This window comes from Ictidomys tridecemlineatus, chromosome 2 (assembly GCF_052094955.1).
Source record: "Ictidomys tridecemlineatus isolate mIctTri1 chromosome 2, mIctTri1.hap1, whole genome shotgun sequence".
Lineage (NCBI taxonomy): Eukaryota > Metazoa > Chordata > Mammalia > Rodentia > Sciuridae > Ictidomys > Ictidomys tridecemlineatus.
The window spans coordinates 207,314,241-207,341,254 of record NC_135478.1 but is presented as its reverse complement, the minus strand read 5'-3'; the positions used below and the strand labels follow the sequence as shown (position 1 = coordinate 207,341,254).

The 27,014-nt window shown below is 40.4% G+C and overlaps 1 protein-coding gene across 15 annotated transcripts in view; it reads right to left on the bottom strand.

Annotated features, from left to right (window-relative positions):
• The window catches only part of Nrf1 (nuclear respiratory factor 1), a 136,198-nt gene that overhangs the window by 4,591 nt on the left and 104,593 nt on the right, over positions 1–27,014 (bottom strand). For 10 of the 15 annotated variants that reach the window (XM_078040509.1, XM_078040512.1, XM_078040510.1 and 7 more), the window contains one exon: positions 25,385–25,509. In XM_078040509.1, the coding sequence (XP_077896635.1) occupies positions 25,385–25,509 (125 nt within the window). Of the gene's footprint in view, positions 1–10,171; positions 10,866–11,275; positions 11,336–24,620; positions 24,824–25,384; positions 25,510–27,014 lie in introns of those variants that run through there. The other 5 variants (XM_078040515.1, XM_078040516.1, XR_013435335.1 and 2 more) reach the window with 4 other exon arrangements.

Here is a 27,014-nt window from a genome sequence, read left to right as displayed (position 1 = left end):
AGAGAACTCAGAGGCAGTCACTGTGGAACTTAGGGGTCCATAGCAGAATGCAGAGGGGAGGAAGGGATGGGGCGAAGGGCCTGCAGGAACCTGGTGGGTACAGAGTGTTGTGGAGGATGGCGAAGATGGAGTGACCCTGGAAAGAATACCCAGGGGTTCACAGCAGACCTGGATACAACTGGTGATTACTGGTTAGAAAGAAAAAACCCTCCTCCTCCCCTCACCCCACCCCCATAATAAGCATTAACTTGAAGGAAAAATATAAGTTAAAGAAAAAGGGAAATGTAATCGTAATTATAGTACATTCATCTTGGCAATGAACAATTTTTATGTTATTATAGTATAGATACCAAGTCATCCAAAAATTATGAAAATGTCTCATCTAAAAAAATTATAAGACTATTTTTTAGAGTAGAGAGAATACATACCAGGAAAAAAAAACCCAAAATATTACCTCTGACCTACAGACCTTTTTTTTAGTCCTTTTTTGGGAGGTGTATGTCAATTTAAAATATAGTTTTAAAAAAAATTAAGTTGTAGGTGGACACATACTTTTATTTTATTTATTTATATGTGGTGCTGAGGATCGAACCCAGGGCCTCACATGTGCTAGGCAAGCACTCTACCACTAAGTCACAACTCTAGCCCCTAAAATATAGTTTTAAGATGATGCATCTTCCACTTACAATACAGTGCTTATAAGGTGTGATGGTATTTCTGTCCCCTGTGTACATTCCATTTTTCAATTTCTGAGAATGCCCAGGAATTTACTATACAGCAGCCAGCTGCTCAACTTTAAATCTGCCTCAGAATTCGCTACAAATTTGAGTCCTTTAGTGTTTTACTGTGCGGAACCCATGCTATACCAGTATACAGACAGTATAATGAATCTTTTTAATAGAAGGCCTAGGGAAACAATTGCTGGATAGAGGAGCTCCATCCACTACCAGGGAAATTATTTCTAGCACTTTTGACATTTAAACCATATGCTACTTTGATGAAAATGTTTTTCTTCTAGTTCTGGGTTACTTTACGCAGGGATACTCTACCACTGAGCCACATCCCCAGGTCCTTTTAAAATATTTTATTTAGAGACAAGTCTTGCTAAGTTGAGTAAGGCCTTGCTAAATTGCCTAGACTGGCCTTGAATTTGTAATCCCCCTGCCTCAGCCTCCCAAGCCACTGGTGTGCCATCGCACCTGGAATCTTTAAATTTGATTTTGAGACAAGGTCTTTCTTGCTAAGTTATCCATGCTGGCCTGGAGCTTGCAATCCTCCTGCTTCAGCCTCCCAAGGCTGGGATTATAGGCATGTACACTGTACCAGCTAAAATGAGTTTGACCAATCACCCTTTGAATTTACCCCTCCCAGTCAAATTCTCTTCCCATAACACATCACTCCCCCAATCTCAACCTTTCGAGCTCTATGTTGTTAATTAAATTCCCAAAGCCTAAAATATAGTTCAAATGTTTTGGCATGGTGTTAAAGCTGCTCAGAATTGCCTTGGTCTTTCTGTTGTTTTGAGACAGTCTCACTATGTTGCCCAGGCTGGTTTTGAACTTCTGAGCTCAAGTGATCCTTCTGTCTCAGCCTCCTGAGTGCTGGGACTACAGGTACGCTTGGAGAGTGTCCTTGTCCTTGGTCTATCTTCATTGTCTCTATTGTGTCATTTCCTATCCTCTCACAGGTATTCTGTGCTCACGGCATTTCCCAACCCCCGGCCTATTCTCAGTTCCACAATATGTTAGTTACACTCCTTTCTCTGGGTCTTTGCACAAGTTGTTCGCTCTATGGAATTCTTACTCTGACTCCTTTTCCTTTATTTACTATTTTTGCAGTGCTAGGGATCAAATCCAGGGCCTCATGCATGGTAGGCAAGCACTTTACTTCTGAGCTACACCCTCAGATTAAAACTCAGTCTAGTTGTCCTTCCTCTTGGAGGCCTGCCCCACTCCAGCCCATACTCCTAATGTCCTCCTCATTAGGTACCAGGACAGTATAGTGGACACTTATGGCATGTACATGGGTCTTTCCACCTGGGTCTGGTCAAGCCCAGGTCTGTCTCTGGTTTGTTCCACATTCCCCATAGTATGAAGTACATGTGTGCCACAAATTGGCAACAAGATAGCCTTGAGGGCAACAGACAAAGGGAGCCAACTGCTGGCTTCAACCAATATACAGCTAAGCCCTAGTCCCCAATCACATGGGCCTAAGTAAATGTTAGGACCACATGGCTCCTTGGTCTCCCACCTCATCCCAATATATCACTTTTAATATCATCATTTTTAAACTCTCCTCTGATCAAAACAGGCAGTTAGTGCAATGACCCCAAACACCTAGCAGCAAATCCAGGATATCTGTGTCATCTTCCAAAGAACTCAAATGCTAGCAAACAGCAACCAAAAAGAGAAGCAAGGGATGTCTCATGTCATTCTTGCCACTGGGCTTGATTTAGTCTCAAAAGCTTCCAACTTGATGCAGTGATCAAGAAGATCTTTTCTGTGAGCAACCTTGTGGGTTAGAGCCAAGATGGTTCAAAATCTAAAGAAGTATTCAAGTTAAAGCTTCTCCATCTTGGCTTAAGATGTTTTTGGGTTTTCTAGCATATGGGTTCATGCTGTAAAGATGTTTTTTAGTGTCGCAGAAGATATACTCCAGAAAAGATGTTTCAAAAGGTTTGAATGCAAACATAGATATATATTGGCTAGTACTGCTGTAATCAGAATGATCTTTCAAATACAATACACTGATTTTGTTGCTACCCTTTACAATTCTTTAGTGGTTTCTAATGGCCCACGGGCTGTAAGTCTAAACCCTTTTATAGGGTTGCATTCAACTTTTTATGTTGGCTCCTCTTGCTCCGTTAAGCCCACTAATCCCCACTCCACACACGCCAACCAGGTGAACTAGCTGAAGTCCTCCAAACACTGTAGCTTCTGCCTGGAGTGACTGTCCTCAGCTTATTCCCTGAGAGGTTTCCTACTCTTCCTCCAATAGTCAGCTCCAGTCTCTGCCCTCCTCTGGCTTGTGGCCTCTTCCTCTGTGGCCCAATGGCACTTTGTACAGACTTCCATGGAGGCAATGGTCACATTCATTATCATTATTTGCATTTCTTGTTGCCAAGCAGACTAAATTCCTTAAGGAAGATATTGATCTCTGAGTCCCTAACAATTAGCAGGTGCTCAATAAATGTCTTCTAGGCTCATAAATGAAACTTGACTTCTTCGATTTAATTTGTTCCCTTCTAGGGACTGGGTAATTAGGATAGGGGAGTTTTAAGGGAATGAGGCTGTGTTACAATAAGAGATCCCAACTCAGATATAAGTGCAAAAAATACTACATTTGGGACTCGTCCAAATAAAATAATTTCTTATAGATTCCATTTTATGTATTACATACATCAGGGAAGGGGAAAATTTGGTCTCTGTAACTGGGTGATAAAACGAGTCTCATACAAAGCTGTCTCAGGGTGAGAAATTGGTGACAGCATTACATATCTTAAAAGCTTTTCAGAAATTCCATACACAAAGTCACTGCACAACCTCAAATGTCTTGAAATTCCATTCCACTGTTTTCCACATGCAGTTTCAGTCCCCCTCCACCTTAAATAAACACATTACCATTCTACTGTGGGGATTCTAAGATCTCCCTCCCTCTCTCACACAGAGACATTTTGACATGGGATTAGATTAAATCGCCTCAGTGTCTCTGACCTAGCAGCCTTTTATGGCCACAGCAAGGGAAAGGGGGTGGGACTGGAGGCTTTGAAACCCAGTATGCACTAAGTCGGGTGGCTGCCCTTGGAAGAGAGATGATTAAATGCTGAGGTACAGTAATCAGGCTGGGATTGTCCCTGCATCTGCTCAGCCTGTCCCTGATTAGCCCTAATCTAAAGGCGCATGTTAATCCGAGATTGTATTCTGGGTCATTTCGATTGATAATGCAACAGGAAGCCCTTCATGTTCCACTTTAAAGGTTTGGAGTTATCCTTTTTCCTTTTCAGGGAGACCTTATACAACTCTAGAAATGACTCCCTTGGCATGTGTGTGGCACTCCTCAAAGCCCCCTCACACGGCCACTTATCCCTTGATTTCTGCTAGGACCTTGAGAAGGGTAGGTGACCTTGCCTTTTACAAATCAAAAGCAAGCTCCTTTGGCAGAACCCTGGGTTCATCATGAAGATTTGTAATGTCCTTAAGACTTAGCACCCTAATACTTACTTTCTTCTTCTTCTTCTTCTTCTTCTTTTTTTTTTTTTTTTGTGCTGGGGATTGAACTCAGGGCTTATACATGTTAGGCAAGTGCTCTACCAATGAGCTACATCCACAGCCCCAGCATCCCAGTTTTTCAAAGCTACAATGGAACTTTAGCATTCATTCAGTTTAGTAAATCCCATACATTTTTTTTTTAAAAATAATTTTTGGTTGTCAGTGGATTTTTTTTTTAAATATGTTTTTAGTTGTAGTTGGACACAATACCTTTGTTTTATTTATTTTTATGTGGTGGTGAGGATGGAACCCAGCGCCTTGCACAAGCTAGGTGAGTGCTCTACCACTGAGCCACAACCTCAGCCCAAATCTTTTATTTACTTATATGCAATGATGAAGATCAAAACAAGGGCCTCACACATGCCAGGCAAGCACTCTATCACTGAGTCATGACCCCAGCACCCCCATCCATTTTTTTAAATTAATAAAGTAAACATATAAATTTTATTTTTTAAAAAGTAGCTGGGCCGGGGAGTGGTGGTACACGCCTATAATCCCAGCAACTTGGAAGGCTGAGACAGGAGGATCACAAATCACAAGTTCAAGACAGCCTCAGCAACTTAGTAAGGCCCAGAGCAACTTAGTGAGATCCTGTCTCAAAATAAAAAATAAAAAGGGCTCAGGATATCACTCAGTGGTAAAGCCCCTCTGGGTTCAATCCTCAGCACCTAAAATAAATTAAATAAATAAAGAAATAAAAGTAGCTGGGTGCAGTGACATACACCTATAGTCCTAGCTGCTTGGGAGACTGAGGCAGGAGAATCCCCTAACCCAGGAATTTGAGGCCAGTTTGGGAGACATAGCAAGACCCCTTTTCAAACAACAACAATAACAAAAACAAACTAAATTTATGGTAAATCTAGGTGTCTAGGCCTTGGATCTGGGAGCCTTTCTATGCCCCAGAGTGCCTCTGACATCTAACATTCAGGCCAGTGGACCCAGAAGGGAGAGGACCATCATCTTTGGCTCACTGCTGCCTCTCATCTCAGGCTTCATGATGAGGCATATGAAATTGGCCAAAATGGAAAAAAAGAGGTTAAAGGTGACTTAGAAACTTCAGATCCCAGCACAAGAATTTTCTTGCAGCCATTCCAAACTCTCTGGGAGAACTGCAGGCTCCAGAGCCATGCTTCCCTGCAAAGGACAATGAGGACTGACCCTGAATGATCTTTTTTTAAAAAAACCTGTTGGGTATCATTCTTGAGCCCAAATGGTGAAACACACTCCTCCCAGTCTTCCCTTATCTCCTTACCTCAGTAAGTGGCAATTATATCCTTCCCGTTGCTTGAGAAACTCAGAAGTCATCCTTGACTTCACATTCAATACAGCAGTAAATCCTTCAATTCTCCCTTAAAATGTAAACTCAAAACTCAACACTTGTGCGGCTGCCCCCCTGGACAGGCACAATCACCTGGATTGCATCTTTGCTTCCTTTGAGATTGACCTGGTTTAGCCTGAGGAGGGATCTTCCAAAACTTCCGTACAAATTGATAGATTGTGTGTGTGTGTGTGTGTGAGTGAGAGAGAGAGAGAGAGAGAGAGAGAGAGAGAGAGAGAGATTTTATGTGAAAATTCCCAGGCTAGGCCAGCTCTGGACACAACTCCCACACTGTGTATATGCAACACCTTTCCTCTCTTCAAGTCCTGCATTTCAGGGGAGAACCTACAGGGAGACTGATAGCAAGACAAGTTTCTGCTTTGTCTTCTGGCTCTTCTCATCAGGGTGATTATTCCTTATGAGGTGTTGGTCAGTCTCTCTATCTCTAATAGTGGGATTTGAGACTTAAAGCATTTTAAGTGATAGAGAATATACTTTTGGACAGTGGATAATCTTTGGACCTCTCTAGTCATATTACATGGGAGGCAGAGTGTGCTATGTACTCATAAGCCCAGCCTTATCTTCTAATATAAATTATCATTTGCTCACCTCAAGGGGCTTGGGCCTTGTGTTCTGCAAAATGGGGTTGTGAGGTTTTACTGTGGTACAGGATGGTAGCACCAAGGGAGCACTGTGGTAGACCGTAGACGCCAATGTGCATAACTATAAAGGTTAGGGTCACAGCCTTGCACACTCTGTGTATTTATCATTCATGAGCTGATCTACTCTGTTTGTGACCTCTCCTGAGATGAGTTTTGTCATCTGCCTGCTGTGTAATGAAATTTTCTTTCGTGTGTGTGTGTGTGTGTGTGTGTGTGTGTGTATGTATGTATGTATGTGTGGCATTTATTATTTGGAAGAACTTATTTTCCTAAGACTTAACCTTTTAGTATTCTGATTTGATTTTAATCAAATTTTTAAAACCTACAAATCAGTCAGCTGAATCTTGAAACACTGTTTAGTTGAGCAAGTTTACCTAAGCCTTTCCCATAAACATCCTCCATTTCCCTTCATTACAACCATTATTTATCCCTCAATGTACCCCAAACACCACGTATACTTAGGCAGTACAAGTACCTCAGCCTACATTTATCTCCTGCCAAACTAAATCCTACACTTGCAACAGTTTCCACATCTTCTCACAGCCCCACAACCCTGTGATTTTACTGTTTCCACCATTCACTGGCACCAGCTCTGTACTGATCTGCTTCCAAGTAGTTACTGCTTTTCTTTCTATAACTCTGTTTACTTAAGCTGCCAGTAGGACTATGTTGTTAAATACTGAGCAATTTTGGCACTATTGAGGCCCTGATATAACTTACAATTGATCACAGCCTTCACAATTTTCAGTAACTGAACTACAATCCCTCTGGCCTGGCCCTCCACAAACTGAAGAGCCTTGAATCCTTTCACTGTGCTTCAGAGTAAAGTCTGACTTCTCCACAAGAATTTTTTTTTTTTTTTTTGTGGTACTGGGGATCAAACCCAGGGCTTCACATATACATGCTAGGCAAGCACTCTATCACTCAGCTACACCTCCAGCAACCCCGACCCTTTATTTTGTGGTGCTAGGGATTGAACCCAAGGCAAGCACTCTACCAACTAAGCTACATCCCCAGTCCTTTTTAAAAATTTTATTTTTGATAGTCTCACTAAGTTACATAGACTGGCCTTGAACTTGTGATCCTCCTACCTCAGCCTCCCAAGTAGTTGGGATCCTAGGAGTGTGCCACTGTATCCGGCCCCATGACAACATTTCTTAAGGTGCTGTAGTCAAATCCTGTATGGAAGTTCTTTTCATGGTTGAGTAAAATAGACTGTTTTATTTCCATTGAAGCCTTCCTTGTCAGAAAGACCTACATGTGAATCTTGATTTTGCCATTTAATACCTTGTGAGCCTCTGTTTTCTGATGTTTAAAATGGTAATTACAAATCTCACGGGGCTGTCGAACCAGATTTGTCAACACAGGTCAAGTTTGCTATAGTGCCTGGAATACAGCAGGTCTACAGTAAGTATCAGCTGCTTTTCAAAGATGACTTTGAATGGGAGGTGTGAGGAAATCTAGTTGAGGTCATCGATGTTCTCTCAGGAAACAGAAGAGAAGCAGAGGTAGCATGTATCTTGCAAGAGTGACTTGCAGAGGAAGCACATCATTCACCAAAGGCCTTTGAAGACGTAAAGATTAGAGCTAAAACCATGGAATCAGGCAGATGGACCAGCAGGCAGCTTCTTCTCTGAAATGAAGCCAGTGGTCACAACTGGCACTGGAACTGCATCATAATGGAGACGAAGTAGTTGCTAATTCTGTGCACTGGTAAATGACTAATCAAGGCTAAAGCACCCATCAATATTAAGAACGTTAAAAATATAATCAGGAGCTGGGAGTGTAGCTCAGTGGTAGAGTGCTTCTCTCTCTCTCTCTCTCACACACACACACACACAATATCAGGGGCAATATGATATGATGTCACCACTGACAAATTTCTAAACTCCAGAAACTAACTGCATAGGCGTAAGTCAAATGGTACAGGCTACAGGTCTGGTTGGTTACCCAGCACCATGGCTTACCCTCTTCCCATCCTCCGCATAGGGCAGGACAGGCAACCTGTGAAAGAATGGACCTTTCATGTGTTCTCCCATGCTGAGGAACCTTTGGGAATTGTTTGCTGTAACTGACTCTTTCAGTCAGAAGGCCTTCTGTGTTGGCCACGGAAATATTTTTAGTTGGGAGAAAAATACTGATGTTGTGAGAGAAAAACAGAAAGCTAAACAAATAATATACACAATGATTGGTGTAACAGAAATAATTCTTAAAACCAAAAGGAAAATTTATGGTAAAATTCCTCCTGTAGCTTATTGAGATGAAAGCTAACTATATACATCAGGAAAACGCTGGTTTAAATGGGGAACTAGATGACTGTGACTGGAAAGTATAAGAATAAACAAGCAAGGAATGATACCAACAATTATATTAAGTAATTTCTAAAGTTTTTAAGAGCCATCAAGGATATCTACAAGTGTTTTCCAGGGGTGACAGGCAGGAGGAAAGTCCTTTTGAAATTTTTCATTTGAAGGCTTGGGAAATATTTATATCAGTGGCTGATCTCAAGGAGATACTGGTACAGAAGTGGAAGAAGAGAGAAGGAAAACAGATACAGAAACTAGTTCAGGAAATAGGCAGTAGACAGGCTGAGAGTAACGAATCAGGACCAGAGGGAAAACAGATAGATGTAGGGCAAGAACAGGGAGGAAAGAAAAAGAATGTTAATATCAAATCAAAAGGAGGTCCAGGTAACCCTTATCATAGTAAGACAAGAGAGAAAGCATTTCCTCCCTGTGCTTCTGTTATATCAGCTGCTTTTGGGACATTTAATCTTCCTTTTCCGTGCTTTCTAAGTCTAAGGCTTTTGGCTGCATTTGGGGGATTTATGGATTAAAATATGCCTTACATCTGGCAATACTGAATATTCTCATGAAACCAAGAGCAGCCTCACAGGTGCCCTGCCATGCTGGACACTTCTGAGCACCTGATCTTGCTAGATAATCTAGAGACACATTTAGAAAAACTGTTGGGGGCAGGATGGGGTGTTGATAACATTCACAGAAGTGACTCTGTCTGGTTAGGAAAGTGTCACTCTGTCCTTTACCTGCTTTTTGCAGACTACTAGGAACTCCTTGGTGTTCCCCCACCCCCCAACTCACCATCCTATAAGCCAAATGTCAAAATTGAATTCATTTTTACTTCATTAGTAAATGTACCTCAATATATGTGTGTGTGTGTGTGTGTGTGTGTGTATTTGGTGCTGGGGATTGAACCCAGGGCCTTGTGTATGCAAGGCAAGCATTCTATCAATTGAATTATATCCCCAGCCCTCAAAACACATTTTTTATGATATAATTTTCCTCTTGAAATTACTGCAGATGCCCAGAAACATTATGAAATCATAGTTTTGACCCTTAAAACTTAAAACCACTGTGGTTGGGCTGGGGATATACCTCAGTTGGTAGAGTGCCTGCCCTGCATGCACAAGGCCCTAGATTCAATCAATTCCCAGCACCACACACACACAAAAAAAAAAAAAAAAAAAAAAAAGAAAGAAAGAGAAATTGTGGTTTATTATCCTAGAGACTGAGCTCTCAGTGTGGGGCTGGGGCTGAACTAGCTAACTTCTAGCCAACTGACCTGACCAAGAAAGCTTTAAACTGAAAATGGTGGGAAAGAAAAGCATTCCACTAAAGCTTGTGGAATATGCAGCTGCTCAGGACATCTGATCTGACTGCACAGAGAAGGGCAGGGTGTGCCCAGTAAATTCCAACAAGCGATTTCTGGGTGGAAGGGTAAGATCAGCATCTGAAGCCTCCAAAGCCCATGTACCAGTGATGGTACAATGGGTTCAAAGTGTGTACCAGGACTTTTAAGGAGAAAGCAGAGCGGAGATGATGGGACTTCAGAAGAAAACCATCACACTATATAATGGCTCGTAACAGTAAGGTACAAAAATGAAGAATAGGCCCACACAAGAGTTACCCAGAAGTTAGGGATGGAGATTTATTTTTCTGTTATTATTTTCAAACTTTTTATTATGAAAAATTTCAAATAGGCATGAGCAAGAATGGTACAACAAATTCTCCTGTGCCCATTACACAGCCCTGCCTCTTCTATCTGACCAGGGATAGACAAGGCAAGGAAGCTTCCAATGATGTACTCTTGGTTTTCAATCCCTTCACTTGGCATAATCTGTAAAGCATTATTTATTAATCTCAAACTTTCTAAGAGCATACCAAGGTCAGAATGACATTTGCTATAGGTAGTACAATACCTAAAGACAGATAGTAAAGTGGAAATTTGTGGACAGTTATGGGGTTTGAGAGTCACACAGAAGCCTATCCCAGTAAGCTTCCTCATTTTTTTTTTTTTTTAAACCAGTCCCTTTTATTGGGCTTTGATTCTCAGGATGTGAAAAGATACAGCAATGATTAAGTTCTCAGAGGGAACTGGAGCAAGGCAGTCATGGTTAGGAGTCCAGAGTACCCTGTGCACTGGCCCCTCTTCAGTGGTATCTGAGTCACTGCTCACATTTGTGTTCCTTGTAAGAAAGGCAGTAGTTGAAAAGCAGTAAGCTGCCAGCACCATGTTAATTCCAGCGATGCTTTTTCTTCACGCTGACGTATTGTTGTGACACGGCAGTAACCTCTTTGAACGGCTCCAACCACGCCTCTAGGGGTGAAATCCCACATCAATGTCCAGCTTGGCAGCTGCCCTAGCTTGACATCCATGAGTTTCTTCTTTGCTATTATGACTGATGCCATCTTGGAATTTGGGTGTCCACTGAGGCTAGTAAATTCATCTTGCTCAAGTACTTATTCTCCCTCTCCTATCTGAATGTACTTGGCAAAGCCAAATTGTCACTGGGGACAAGTTCTTTATGAAAGAACCCCAGCTAATCAGTGAAAAAGGAATGATAACATTAGAAATATCCAATTTTCAATGGTTACTAAAGCTAGGTGACGGACGACGGGGACTGCATTGTAGAGGAATTACACCATCCACGTAGGAAGCAGAGCCTGGAGTGGTAGGCTTGAAGTTACTCCACCCTCAGCTGCTTCCTCTTTTCCCCAAAGATGAACCCACCTGCGGCCTTCTTGTCAGGATCCACTTGCAACCTCCACAGTCTGCCATAAAGAGGCCTGACAAGAACACAGAACTGTTAAAAAGCACTGGGCAACTTGGGCTACCAGAAACTGCTGCGGCTCCGCAGCCTCCCACATACCCCATATCACAGGGCATTCGCATGGCATGTCTGATGTCCACCCATGGGGTGTTTAACAAATCCTTTGGTAAACATGTCAGCTTGCTGAGTGCTTACAGTGCACATGTTTATAAAACATATCTTACAGTCAACTTGGATGAGCTGAAGCAAGAGTAGGTCAGTTCCCCTTACTTCCCCCTCTAAACTCATATTTGTGATGTGGTTTTCTTGTAGCAGACTTACCTTCCTAATTATGCCTTCCCTAAGCTAATATGAAGACTAATTGGTATTCCCTAAGTACCCAGCAGCTGGGTTGGGGGTGGAGGAGATGGTCCTGGCTTACACTGGCTTGCTTAGAGAAACTGTCCAAGGATTTAAAATGTGTCACGAGTAATCTGCATGACAGATAATCTGTATGTGACGACTAAGATTTGTCTATATTTACATTTATAAAACCCACAGGCCACTTTGGCCTCTTTCTTTTCTTTCTTTTTTCTTTTCTTTCTTTTTTTTTTGTGGTACATCGGGATTTGTGGTAGTAGGTTAGAAACTAGGGCATTTACCATTGAATTACATTCCCAGCCCTTTTTGTTTTTAAAAATCTGTGACAGGGTCTTGCTAACTTGTCCAAGCTGGCCTTGAACTTGCAATCTTCCTGCCTCAACCTCCCAAGAAGCTGGTATTACTGGTATACCACACTTTTGATTTCTTAGGGCTCCTATGAGCATATGTAACATTATGTTTATAAGATTTAAGTTACCGAGAGAAAAAATCCAGTCCAAATTTGAGGTATTAATAATAATATGGACTTTCTCCCAGGAGTCAGAGCAACTGTATAATGGCTACTGGAGGCAGACTACAGGAGGAAGCAAGAATAAAGGCACATCTTGGTTCCAAGGGCTGCAAAGAAGGGCAGGTGCTAGCAGCCCGCTGCTCTACTCCCAGAAGTGTGTCCACACACCATTTTGTCTACTCAATGAACAATTCATATATGTAGTATTTACATGTTCTGTTTAAGGAGAAAAGAACTCTCTGGTCCAAAAGCACAGTGATGGAGTGACTAAAGGAAGAAAAAAATCAGGGAGAGAGTTCAAATTGGACATTCCTAAAATTAGATTCCTTTCTCATTTGCTATAATTCAGAATTTCTTATTTCTTTTTATGAGATGTAGGGTAGGGAAAGGATGCAAAAAAAAAAAAAAAAAATTTTTTTTTTTTTTTTGGCAGAGCTAGGACTTGAGCCCAGAGCCAGAAGCATGCTAAGCAAGCTTTCTACCATTGAGTTATACTCCTAGTCCTTTTTTAAAATTATTATTTTAAAATTTTTTGTTTTGAGATAGGAGCTTCCTAAGTTGCCAAGTCTGCTCCAGAACTTTTGATCTTTCTGTTTCAGTTTCCCAATTATAGGTGTTTGCCACTTAACTCAGCTAAGGATGATATTCTTGGATGAAAAACATTTTAAAACATGAAAAAATGAAGAACAGGCTAGGTAGTAACATGGCTGGAAGGAGTTGTTCAGAAACATTCAAATTTCTTTTCACCCCTCCACCAAGATAAATAGAAATTCCAAGACCTCCTGAAGCAGTCAACACATTTCAAGAGGTTCAGACCAATCTCTAAAAGCACCATCCACTAGAATTCCCTGTTAACAATGAACACATTCTATTTGTGTGCTGTACAACATTGTGGCTACACAGCAATTGAAGATGACTGATGTGACTGAGGAACTAAATTTTTAATTTTATTTATTTTAATTAATTCAAGTTTAAAAATTATAATGATCTAAATCTTTCCAGTTTCTACTATGCCAGACTCCACATCATGAATGTGCATCAGACACACACACACACACACACACACACACACACACACACACACACACACAGTATAACACTATAAGAGTTGCCTTTGTTTGGATGAAAACTCAGTCTGAACTTGGATACTTTGTATTTCCCAGACATTTCCCTTATTTATATCATGGTTCTTTCCTATATTGCTTACTTCCTCAACTTTTAAATGCTCTCCAGCCCCTTAGGCCCATATGTGAGAAACTTTACTAGCATTTAAGAACAATTCAGTGTAGCTGTAAGCAGTAAAGAGATGCTGGACCAGGTAAAGTCAGAAGAATTGCTGGACACCTCTTTAGTGAGCCAATCTGATAGCAACGCCTTTGTAGTCTTGCTCAGAGCAGTGTCTCAGTTTCCATATTGAGACCCCTTCAATGATTCTCAGATCTAATTGCTGGCTTTACAATGGCAAAGATGTTTTTATCAATTTCATTTTGAAAACTCCACTTAGGCTCTGAAAATCTCTAAATTGGGGTCTTACTAATAGAAGACTTGGTGTAATTATAATGTCACAGGCAATTGTGATGACAAAGCAAAACCAACATGTCTCCTTGCTGGGCCTTTGCTCTCAGTCTGACCAACAGGAGGAGAAAAGAGGCTTTGTCAGGAACAGATGTGCAGTGGGAGGCCCCGGGAAAGTAGATCTGTTGAATGAAGCAGGTGCCACTTAGATATTCACTTTACTGACTCCAACCACAACCCCCTTCATTTGATATCCTGCTCCTGGCAGGAGGATGGAGAGAGAACATCACACAAAGAGGAAGCGTGTTTATCCTGTTCAGATTACTACTTCTGTCAGTCTGCTGCTGTTGGGTTCTGCACATTTGCTCTTTATTAAAGCAAATGGCAGAACTGGGCTCTGGGAAGTGAATCCCTATATTTATACAGGTAACCTGAGAGCCAGAGGGCCCCACACCATCCTGGCTGCGATGTGCAAGCTATTAGAGTTAATAACAGTGCACTGACATTCCTTCAAAATCCTAATGGAAATGAAAACAAAAAGAGGAAAGTCTCCTCTACTCAAGAACCTTAAAAATTTAATTCTATAAGAATGTCCTATTATGATATTCTAGTTCAACAGCGACAAGTGCCTCCTTTACACACTCAATTAAAACTTACTTTTTCATCCATGAATTGCACAAAAGTGACTCCAATTAAACTTGTCCAATTATGGCTCTGGATTTAGTGTACACATACAAAGTCCCTTAGAGAATGCTGATGACAGGCACTGAGATTCTGTTTCCTGTCATTCTGTAGGCATGACCCCCAGCTAAAGGAGCTGGAATCATTTTAGACTTTTTTATACACTGAGTCTCAGAAAGATCTGAAGACCTAAGAGGAAGGTGAATGAGATACGGAAGCATTCAACTTGGTGTTCAAGTGCCAGATGACAGAAACCTTCTAGGAAACTCTGCCTAGCAGCCCTGATTCATTCTTCTGCTCAGAATGTCCCTAGCTCAGATTGGTGTCCTGTTCATAGAATGTTCCCCAAGCTGGAAATATATGAAAGTCTGTAAAGCAGATGAAGGCATGCCAGTTGGCTTGTCAATAGGTACTAATTCCTTCTGAGGCCCTGAGGAGTCAACTGGAGACATCCAGCCTTTAATATGGACAGTACCTCAAATCTACATTTGAAGGCCATGGACATGGCTCAGATGAATACTCAGAATAGTGACTAAGGTCTAGTGGCCTACCATTTCATTGTGAAGGCCCGCTATGCCCCTTTTGTTCTATAGTTTTAAAATCTTTGAGCAGTGGAGCCTAGATTAGCAATTCCTGGTGTACAAATAATGAATGTTCGAGACCACACCAGTTCATAAAGACAGAGGGAGAATGACACATCCCCTTGGGACTTGCAGACTGTGCAAGGAGAAAATGGGCTAAGCCTATGCTGAGGGACAGCAGATCTCTCACCGGGCAGTGCTGCTCCTTCTGAAGGTTCACAGTCTAGCACCTTTGTAGGAGGAGAAAGAATCCTCCAACTGGAAGCCCCTTTAGCTGTGGGGTCATGCCTACAGAATGACAGGAAAGGCCTGGAAATTCTGAGTCTCATGTGACTGAGAGAGATACTACACTTTCATCAGAGAATTCCTGAAGTAGAGATTCTCAGTGTGAAATTCATTATGTCCTCCCCACAAACAAAAACTTACAGGCCCAGGTCTTAAGAATGGTTCCCCAGAAATGTGAAGACTGAACCCTCTGAAGACTGATTCCCTTCCCCTTCAGTATGAGTTTTAATAATAATGATAACGGCAATATCAACAACAGTAATAATAGTAGGGCTGATAGTTAATAGTTATTGCATGCTCAGGCACTAAACAGAGTAGCAACAAATAGTCTGCTACCCCCAAATTAGTGTCACAATTACATCTCCCTGAATGGGAGAGACTGGGGAATCAGGAGAACTGCCACTTCCTTTTAAGATCTATTCTGGAAGGCATTTTGGATTTTGGGAGGTCATTCATTATGAAGGGAATAAGGGAAGGAGGACAAGTGTCAGGAGTGAAGAATGACCACCCAGCTGGCCCTTCTTCCCCTCAGTGCTGTGAAGAAGGTAAGCTGTTTGAGTGTTCTAGAATAGAGAGCACCTAGCTACAGTCACCTATAATCGTGAGGAGAAATTTGAATTTGTGAGAAATCTTAAATGAAAATATGCAAATGGCCTGTGTCATGAATAAAAAGACCAGGAAGGGAGTTTTGGTATCGCCACTGCCTCCGGTCTCAGGTTTTCTTGCTCAGGACTCTGCAGGGCATAAAAATAGTCCAGTTCCTCTTGCAACCCTGCTGTCTGCTGTTTACTGGCTACGGATTACTGCAGTCACATGGGTAGCTTTTTTTCCCCCCAAAGCAAAGCCATGCTGAAAAGGTCACTAGGAGACAAGGCTCATGAAGGATTCGTGTGGCCCTAACCTGCACTGAAGGGACACAACTTTTCAGAGGGCTACCTGCGGTAGCTATTAGATCAACACTATCCAAGAGAACTTCCTGCAATGATGGAAATAATCTGTAGCTGCTTAGTCTACTACAGTAGCCACTAGGTACATGCATCAACTTAAATTTAAATGTGAATAAATCATAATTAATAGCCAGGCATGGTGGGGCACACCGATAATCCCAGTCAGTGACTTTTGAAGCCAAGGCAGGGGATTGCAAGTTTGAGGCCAGCCTGTGCAACTTAGCCAAAACCTGCTTTAAAACAAAAGGACTGGGGATATATCTCAGTGGTAGAACATCTGGGTTCAGTCCCTAGTACCAAAAAAAAAAAAGTGTATATATTTGTATTTGTGTGTGTGTATGTGTATGTGTGTGTGTGCGCGTGTGTGCATATATGTATATAATAAAAAAATTTAGTACCTCAGGCCATATGTGACTGATTAATGTGACTAAATAATTACCTTTTACATTTAATTTAATTTTAATTTACTTGCATTTAAATTCAAATAGCCACATGTAACTAGTAGCTAACATACTGTACTGTGCGATTCAGCTGTTTTTATTTTTTTGAGACAGGTTCTTGCTGTTTCAGAGGTTGTTCTTAAACTTGCAAATCCTCCTGCCTCAGCCTCTTGAGTTGCTGGGATTATAGGTATGCACTACCACAAATGGAGTTTTTATTTAATTTTATTTTTTAAATACCACTGAACCATATTCCCAGCCCTATTTATCTATTTATTTATTTAGAGACAGGGCCTCCCTAAATTGCTTAGAGACTCACTAAGTTGCTGAAGCTGGCTTAGAATTTGTGATCCTACTGCCTCAGCTTCCTGGGTCACTGGGATAACAGGTATGCACCACCATATCCGGTTAAATCTTTTTTTTTTTTATTTTTTTTTATTTTTATTAGTTGCTCAAGACAATACAATGATCTTTACCCGGTTAAATCTTAAGTTTTTATATCTTATATTTATTTGCTTCTCTAACATTTAGCATGACTCTGACTTCTCAAATGAATAAATAAGGGTATAGTTTCATAAAATAATCTTGCAAAATAGCCACCATACTAAGTACAAGTTTAATTAGATGAATAACAAAGACCACATCTTTCATTTGTTTTCCATCTTCTTTTACTTCCTAGACTGGGGAGGCTGGCAAGAAGCAGTGAAGGGGAAAGAAGGCAGCTCATATTGGGCAGTGGAGAGAACACTAGAGATCAGGGTTTGCTTTTTCCTGCACATAGGCAATGTGTCAGCTTGATTTGATTGAGACCACCTTAGTGTCTTTGTTTTCTTTCAAGTCATCTACTAACAAGGGAGTCAGTGGAAAAGGGGAGCTAAGAGCTCCACATATACTGCTCTTTTTGAGGACCTTCAAGAGGGGGGTGCATATGCCGGGACTCAGCTCATGCAAAAAACTGATGATCAGAGGCTGCATGCTTTAAGCTTTGGAGGCACTAAACTTAATACCTTTGGATTAAAGGTACAAACATCATAAAATGCAACAGCATTTTTAAGGCTGTTATGGACTGAAAATGTACTCTTACAATAAAACTTTATTTAATAAAATAAAACTTTATTTATTTAAAATTCTACTAAAATACCAAGGCAAAAAGTGATGTAGTGCACACTGGAAATTCAGAACATCAGCACCCTGTTGGTGAACAACATGGATGGATCTATTTCCTAAATTAATTTAATACATCTCCACTGACTCCTTTGGAAACAATTTCATATGCTGTCATGTCTTGAGAATGAGGAGCAGAAAAGGTAGAATGAGAGATGTATTTTATAGTATATCAAAATAAGGGCTGGCATTTTATTTTTATTATTATAAAAAAGCTAGGACCAAGAACATGTAATAATAATAATAATGGATGATAGTGGTGGTAGTAAGAAAAATGTTAAAAAACAAATCAGTCTTCCCAAAGGAAGGTAGAGTTCAATGCAGTCATTGAGATCTACAGAGAGATGTCACCACTTCAGAAGTAAAAAAAGCCTAACTACAGGAAACTATGTACTGGAAGAGAACAGGAACCCTAGACCAAGGACAGTGATAGAACCCAAAGTTGGAGACTTCAAGCAATGTCACCTTGTATTTCTTTTAGTCAAGATTGCAGAAAAGATTTCTGGCCTATTCCCACAGTATCTACTTCTGGAGCACAGATCCTTCAGTTGCATAGAGAGGCATTTGGATTTGTCTTAGGGAAAGCAGGACCTACAACAGTACTGCACACTCTTTGTAACTTAAACTACTTCAAAGAATACAGGATACATGGATAGCAAATGAGAATTTCCTGTTTGCAGCATCTCTATGGTCCAGGCACTATGCTAAGCCCTTGACAGGAATCATTTTGGTCAATGCTCACCCTACCTTATGATGAAAGAATTATCATTATCCTAATTTTATAGCTAAGGCTCGGAGAGGTTAATTTTCTTTCCCATGATCACAGAGTTTATTAGTTGTGCAGTGTTAAGAGCACCCAGCTCTTAACAGGTCCTTCTATCTCCCTTGTTCCTCCTATTCTCAACATCTTGCCAGACATATACAAGTTAAAAGACCCTCACCACTTTTTTTTAAATTCTATTTTTTGTTTTTGTTTTTACATTGTAGGGATATTGAACCCAGGGCCTGGCACTGAGCTACTGCTGAGCTACATCCCTAGCCTCATCACAAATTTCTTTGACAGAGGTTTTTTTTTTGTGACGCTGAGGATAGAACCCAGTGCCTCACATATGCAAGGCAACTGCTCTAACAACTGAAATACAATTCTAGCCCCACTGACAGAGGCTTATAATCTTTTTTTTTGTGTGTGTTAAAGTGTGTTTTATCTACTTAACATGTGATCAAAGTTATGGATCCTAGAGAAATACAAACAATAGGAATGTATATTCTAATCTCATGTGAGGACCCAACCCAAGAATCCTGCTCCCTTCCATAAACCTCATGTTTGTTCTGACCCATCTTCTCTGTTACCCTTTTGCTAAAAAGAGAACATTTAAAAAAGGTATTCTATGATGCAGAGTTGAGATTAAACATACACATTTTTAAAAGTTTTAATAAGCTCAAAGAAAAACAGGGATGGGAAAAGGTGATGACATGTTTAGTGTGAAGAAGAGATATGTTTTCTAAAGGAATCTCTAAATTCATTTAGTTTAATTTGGCAGTGGGATGGGTAGTAAAATGTACATTTGTTTTATAGTACAGCAAGACTAGTTGGGCTTCTTGGTTGTGGGAAATTTTAGGTTGAAGAGTCTCATAGGAGAATCTCAGCAGACGACTTGCGTCTGCCCTGAACAAAGAGGGACCTGCTGCTTTGAAGATAAATGAGAAGGGCTGACCTTTTTGTAAGTGTGGTGTTAATGCCTTGTTATTTGTTTTAATTTTTAAACAGCCCTCCAATCCATTTCCCTTCCTTTAGGGCATGAAGTTAGACTGAGACCCCAGATCAAAACCAGGACAATGTAGGTAGTGCTGCTAAAAGGCTTGTGAGGATAAAAATGGTTATATAGGGCTATATTCCTCTAAATGAACTTCCAAATTAATGTGAAGTTCACTCCTCTAAAACACACTTTGGAATTTTTTTTTTTTTAGTTGGAGAATACCTTTATTATTTATTTATTAATATGTGGTGCTGAGGATCGAATCCAGCGCCTCACATGCACTTAGGTGGGTTCCCTATTGCTGAGCCACAACCCCAATTCCTGGAATTTTTTAAAAAATATTTTTTTCTTAGTTGTTAATAGACCTTTATTTATTTATATGCAGTGCTGAGAATCAAACCCAGTGATTCACACATACCAGGTAAGTGCACTACTGCTAAGCCACAGCCACAGCCCAACACTTTGAAATTTTAATAATTTTTTTCTCTCCAAATTTAAAGATGAGTCTGTCACTAATTGCTAATACTAACATCACAATGATAAAATATTATGGTACAAAGAACAGACTTAATAGATAAAGAGCTGGGGGGTGTTGTTTGGTGGCAGAGGGCCTCTAGGCTTAATTCTTTTTTTTTTTTTTTTTAAAGAGAGATGAGAGAGAGGGGGGGGGGAGAATTTTTCAATATTTATTTTTTAGTTTTCGGCGGACACAACATCTTTGTTTGTATGTGGTGCTGAGGATCGAACCCTGGCCGCACGCATACGAGGTGAGCACGCTACCGCTTGAGCCACATCCCCAGCCCTAGGCTTAATTCTTTGTGTGTGTGTGTGTGTATTTTGCATATGATATTAATGATATTTCAAATCAATGTAAAAAGAATGAATTTCAATTTTTTTTTTTTTTTTTTTTTTGTGTGTGTGTGTGGTGGTGGGGTACTGGGGATTTAACCCAGAGGTACTTTGCCACTGAACTGTATTCCCAGCCCTTCATTAAGAATTTTCTACTTAAAGACAGGGTCTCACCAAGTTGATTAGGGCCTTGCTAAATTACTGAGGCAAATTTGCGATTTTCCTGCCTCAGCCTCCTGAGCTGCTGGGATTATAGGAGTGTCCCACAGCATCCCAACTGACTTCAACCTTCTTAATGGAGAATAGTGCTGGTAAAACTGGGCTGTGCAGGGAAAAAATACCAACTTAGATTACTACCTAATGTCATATACTAAAAGAAATTGCAGGTATTTTATAGTATTCAAAATAAAAATTAAGACCACCCTAGAACTGATAGAAATTATAATTAGTTATCTAATTTTGAGGGTAGGAAAGATGTAACATAATATACAAGCAAAAGACAAATAATTAGGGAAATAATATGAAAGTAACAAGTAAAATAAAAATAAACTGGGAGGGGCTGGGGTTGTGGCTCAGTGATAGAGCACTTGCCTAGAATGCGTGAAGCACTGGGTCAGCACTGCATATAAATAAACAAATTTAAAAATAGGTTCATCCACAACAACAACAACAAATACACACACACACACACACACACACACACACCTGGGAAAACTCATTTGTAACATGCACCATAAGTGTTACAACCTTAATATGTAAAGAGTTTTTCCAATATAAGATTGTCAACAGAAAAACAGGTAAAAAAAAAATCTGTAGGCAAATACTGAAACATATAAGTGTAGACAAACACATAAAAAAATGAAAACACAGATCACTAATATATATATGTATATATAATATATATATATATATGTATATATAATATATATAAATAAACATACAAATTAAACAAGATACAGGGGCTGGGTTTGTGGCTCAGTGCTAGAGCACTCGCCTAGTATGTGCGAGGCACTGGGTTCAAGCCTCAGCACCACATAAAAATAAATAAATAAAATAAAGGTATTGTGTCCAACTACAACTAAAAATAAATAAATAAATAAATAAATAAATAAAAATAAGAATAAAACAAGCCAGGTACAGTGGTGCTTGCCTGTAATCCCAGTAGCACAGAGGCTGAGGCTAAAGGCCAGCGAGATCAAAGCCAGCCTCAGCAATGGCCAGGCACTAAGCAACTCAGTGAGACCCTGTCTCTAAATAGGGCTGGAGAGATGGCTCAGTGGTTGAGTGCCCGAGTTCAATCTCCAGTACCAACAAAACGAAACAAAACAAAACAAAAGCATTCTATCAGGTGAAATTATGAATGATTTTTATAATCAAGACCAAAAATAAAAAGTCCAAAGCAAATGCTGTCCATGTCCCTTCTTTTTTTTTTATAGCATCATAAGAAAGAATATCAGCTACTTTAGAAAATGCTGAGACGTTTTTAGCAGCTTTGGTAAGAGACTTGATTACTTATGAACTTTGGTCATCTTTTTTGTTTTACCCCATTTTTAAAAAAATAATGTTGATTCTAATCTCTTTTTTTAAAAATATTTAGTTGTAAGTGAACACACAGCATCTTTCTTTATTTTTATGTGGTGCTGAGGATCAAACCCAGTGCCTCACACATGCAAGACAAGCACTTTACCACTGAGCTACAGCCCCAGCCCCTTGCCCCATCTCATTTTTAGGGAAGAAAAGATAGCCGGATGAATCTGCAACAAGATCTCAGACGTAAAAGTGGCTTTCTGAAGTGACCAAGTACATATATAATTCTTACATTTATTTTTGCTGCAATAAGAGGGAGAATAGGTCTACAGGCCTGTTCTCTGAGGCATGCTCACAGTGGGTGGCCCAGTCTGGGTGAGTGGTGAAAGGCCCCCACAGTGAACACCTATATTTGTTGGTTGTGAGTCCCTGAAGAGAGGATGGTAGAGTGAAAGGGGATAAACAGGCTAAAGAGTCTAACATCTTAAAATATGGAGAAAATTATGTTAAAAAAATGAATAAGTAAAGGAAGGAACCCATATAGGGGTCTTTCCTAGTCTCTGGCAATTTGATCTCTATTTCAAAGAAAAGACACCTGTGAAAATCTTTAAACTGAACCAAACCTAGCCTAGAAACGCCATCCTAAGACGCCAAAAGACTTATTTATCTCTATTGAAAAAGACAAAGAATGTAAATGAAATGAAGTAATGTTAGTGCTTGAGTTAAGTAGTTTCTTCAGTGTTGGAGTGAGGCTGGGGTCCAGAAAAAAGGGTGTCTTCAGATACAGAGTATAGTTTTTGTCAGGTTTGCCTTGGTACCAGAAGTTTAAACATCTGCCATGAGTTATTTTATTTTTGTGGTACTGGGGATCAAACCCAGGGCCTCTCCCATGCTAAGAGTCATATTCTTTTAATGCTACACTATAGGATACAATTTCATACCCTCACCCACCATTCTCTGGTTACGGGACTCTATCAAGCTCCACATGCAGTTGTTCTCCATTGCTCCTAGTTGTATCCCACAAACTCTTTCTGCTTCAGGTCCAAATCATACTCATATTGCTCTTAAGAGTCATCTGCTAATTGGTTTGTTATTTAACCATACTCTAGAATCTGCGGTGCATTTTTTCTAGGCATGTCTTTTTCTAAGTTCTATGTTTACAATTAGCACCTTGTTCTTTCATCATCTCATTCTTCCTAATAAGAAAAACCTTATGGACAGATTTCATAAGTTTGTCATTACAGAAGTGACAAAGATGGGAAACAGGACACAATATGAAAAAAATGATAGCCAGATAACAAATTAAGTAGAATAAACGATTCTAGTTCTAGAGAAAATATTGTGGCACTCTGGGTGAAAATGTTAGAAGACAGAAGGAGTATCAGAATTATCTGGCTTATCTCCAACATTGTATTAATTCTCTGGATTCACACGGGTATATAAAATTATTGGCCTTTGCCTGACGCTGCTGGGGTAAAGCAGGAGGTAGCAATCTGATTTAATTCAGAGAAGCTATGTTGAGAAAGGGATAAGTCCAACTCTTAAGGTTCAAGTTTGGCGAGTGCTGGCAGTCACAAACAGTATAGCCTGCTTCAGGGGTACTACTGGCCTTTTTTGGGGGGTTGAGGGTGTCTCACTCTGTTGCCTCCTGAGTAGCTGGGACTTTATACATGTGCTACCATGCCTAAATGGAACTTCTACTGGCATTTAGGATGTAGACCAGAATTTTCTCTTATAAATTCAGCCAACAACACGAAATCAACACCTATAGATTCACATAACCCAATGCTACTGAAAAGAGGCAGCTTCTAGTAATCAATGGTAATAAGTGTGGTTCAATCTCATTGTATGGCTGAACAGGTGTACTTGGCTGGAACCCCAGAGGGTCCTTAGACTTAACCATGAATTTACACATCTGAAACGGTGAGGCTGGAGATTAGCCAGAACTATAAAGCAGTCTGTTGTCTCCCAGACCGGTCAAGTCCATTAGAATGGGTAACAAAGTCTCTTACCAAGACCACACAGGGAAGTGTTTTTAACAGTTCTATTGTGAATAGCAACAGCTTCAGAAGGATGCACACAGCTAGTTGTCCTACCTTTATTCAGGGTAGATTAGGACTCAGAGGAGGTACAAAAAAAGCAAGAATATAGGTGTAGGATTCTAGCTACAGAGGAATGTTCCCTTAATTCCATCTAAGGTCTATTTCATTCTGAACGCTTTATCTTGCAGTATTGTGGCTAAGATCAGCCCCATTTAGGTGAGTTCAAGAAAGTACCTAGGCCCCTGGAAAAAGAAAGTTGTAGTTGTAGTATTGGATTTTCTTCCAAAAATGATTCTCAGAAGCCCTAAATGCCCTGTACTTCCTATGTTTTTCTTCTATAGGGAGACAGAGTACTTTATATCTTCCCAGTTCCAAAGGAGGATACAGTATTGTCTTTCTTCAAAGACTTTCCCAACAACTAATGGGGTATTCAGATCTTAGGAACCCACCATAAAAAAGGGGCCAGGAACTTCTCTGTCAGCCTCTAATGACGTTAAGGAACTTTCTGCCTAAATAAAAGTATATTATTTATCTATTTCATTTCCAGGATGTAAAGCAGCAATTTTCCCCAAACCAAAGAGTACTTAATTTTCTGCTTAATTATATACTTTTAAAGTTTAAGAAACAAGCACAGAGTCTCACAGATTGGGGCTGGTCCTCCTCTTTGATCCAGACTTTTGAGGCACTTCTCTGGGCAGCCCAAGTCTTGGCCACTGACTCCCAGAGCCTGCTGAAGTGGATCCAAAGAGCTGGATCGGAGTTGTAAGTTTTTGCCACCATAGTTCTATGAACTTTGTCCTTTTTGTTTATTCAGGATATTCACCAATATCCAGTAAGACAAAGAGCTGGGAAAGAAGGGCAGGGTGGTGGCATGTTACTGGCTAAATCCAGATGTCCTTAGTGAGGCCACATATAACAGGAAGCAGAACCCACAGTACCAACCAGAAAAATGCCTTTGTCACAGCCTGCTGCCTGACCCTGGGGCAGGTGAAATGATGGCGCCTTTCTGGAGGGAGTCAGAACATTCCACCTGCCCACAGGAGAGTCTCTGCTGCAGTAAAGTACACTGATCTATTCTACTCAACAGGAGAGTAAAGGACAAAATGTGCCCCACAGCAAATTCTAAAGTGCCTCCCAGCAAGTCTTGTCACAGCAAAATAGTCACTTTTAAATACACAATTCAAATAGGTAGCCATTACCATGGTGTTTTCCTTCAGGAAACCCCAAGTCTCTTACTTATAAAGGAATTAGGAGCTCCCAGAATTTTCCTAGGCATTGAATACCTACCCATAAAGAAAAAATTAAACCAAGCTCAACCTCTTTCTGAAGGGATTGTTATTAGTCATGTCAGGAAGATTTAAGTGGAAACAGGGAAGAAATTCAATAAAATATTTATGCTCTCTTACCATTAGCATCTTGGACTCCAGTAAGTGCTCCAACGGCTGCTGCGGTTTCCCCAGACAGGACGATCTGTCCCCCGCCTTGTAAGGTGGCTTCAGCCAGGGTGGCGACAGCATGAGCGGCAGCTTCACTGTGGGTATGGAAACAGGAGAGAGGGATATGCAAGTAGATAAAGGTACAGCACCACAGCAAGACAAACCATCTCACTGTGGATCTCTCTACTGACTTCATGGCTGCAAGCCTACTAGAAAATCCTTGATGCCAGTCAGAGCAACAGACAGAGCCAGGAGTAATTCTAAAATGATAATAAAAAGCTAGAAAAATCTCAAGCCATATATTTATAAAACTAATCTGAAATTTTCTTTTAACCCAGGTAATGAGTGTTTGAGGACAGAAGATGTTCATTATGTGTCTCTTCTTATCAATATCAACTGAGTGCTTGTAAGCCATAATGGAAGGTGTGATCCATATTCACAATGCAAAAGCCATTTTGATTGGCAATCACAGGTTTTCTCTTCCTCTTTATGGTAACACAGGGCTGACCAACTGACACTATCTTTTAAGCCAAGAATGGAAGATAATATGAAGAATCAGCAATCTGAACTTGCTATTTAACTAAATAAAAACAATTTAGTTTATATCCATACTTTTTTTTTTTTTTTTTTTTTTTTAAAGCTGAAAATTGAAGCCAGGGCCTTGCACAAGGTAGGCAAGTGCTCTACCAGTGAGCTGTATCTCCAGCCTTTTTATTTTTGAGATGAGTCTCACTAAGGCTGGCCTTGAACTTGCAATCCTCCTGCCTCAGCCTCAGGGGTAGCTGCATTACAGGTGTGTGCTATACTGCCTGGCTATATCCATTCATTTCACTTATTATTATTATTATTATTATTATTATTAGGTACTGGGGATTGAACTCAGGGGTGCCTAACCACTGAGCAACATCCCTAGCTCTGGTTAGTTTTTACTTGGAGATAGGGTCTCATTAAATTGCTGAAGCTAAATTTGAACCTTTAATCCTCCTGCTTCAGCCTCTTGAGTCACTGGGATTACAGAGGTATGCCACTGCACCCAGTTTTCCATGCCTTTTATTTATTTTTTGGTACCAGGGATTGAACCCAGGGGCATTTAACCAGAGCCACATTCCAAGCTCTTTTTCTCTTTCTTTATTATTTTGAGAGTCTTGCTGTTACCTAGGGCCTCACTAAGTTGCTGAGGCTGGCTTTGAACTTGTGATCCTCCTGCCTTAGCCTCCCTAGTTGTGCCACTGCACCTGGCTCTCCATGCCTTTTTTAAAAAAAAAAAATTTTTTTGTAGTTGTTTATGGACAGAATACTTTTATTTTATTTGTTTATTTTTACGTGGTGCTGAGGATCAAACCCAATGCCCCAGGCATGCTAAGCAAGCGCTCTGCCGAGGAGCTACAGCCCCAGCTTTTTTTTTTTTTAGTTGTAGTTGGACACAATATCTTTATTTTATTTTTATGTGGTGCTGAGGATGATCGAACCCAGGGCTTCGCACATGCTAGGCGAGCGCTCTACCGCTGAGCCACAATCCCAGCCCCTCTCTCCATGATTTTTAATACAATAAATGGTGACTGATACCCTGAAAAGTCCAACTCTTCTTTTTGCCTCTCTG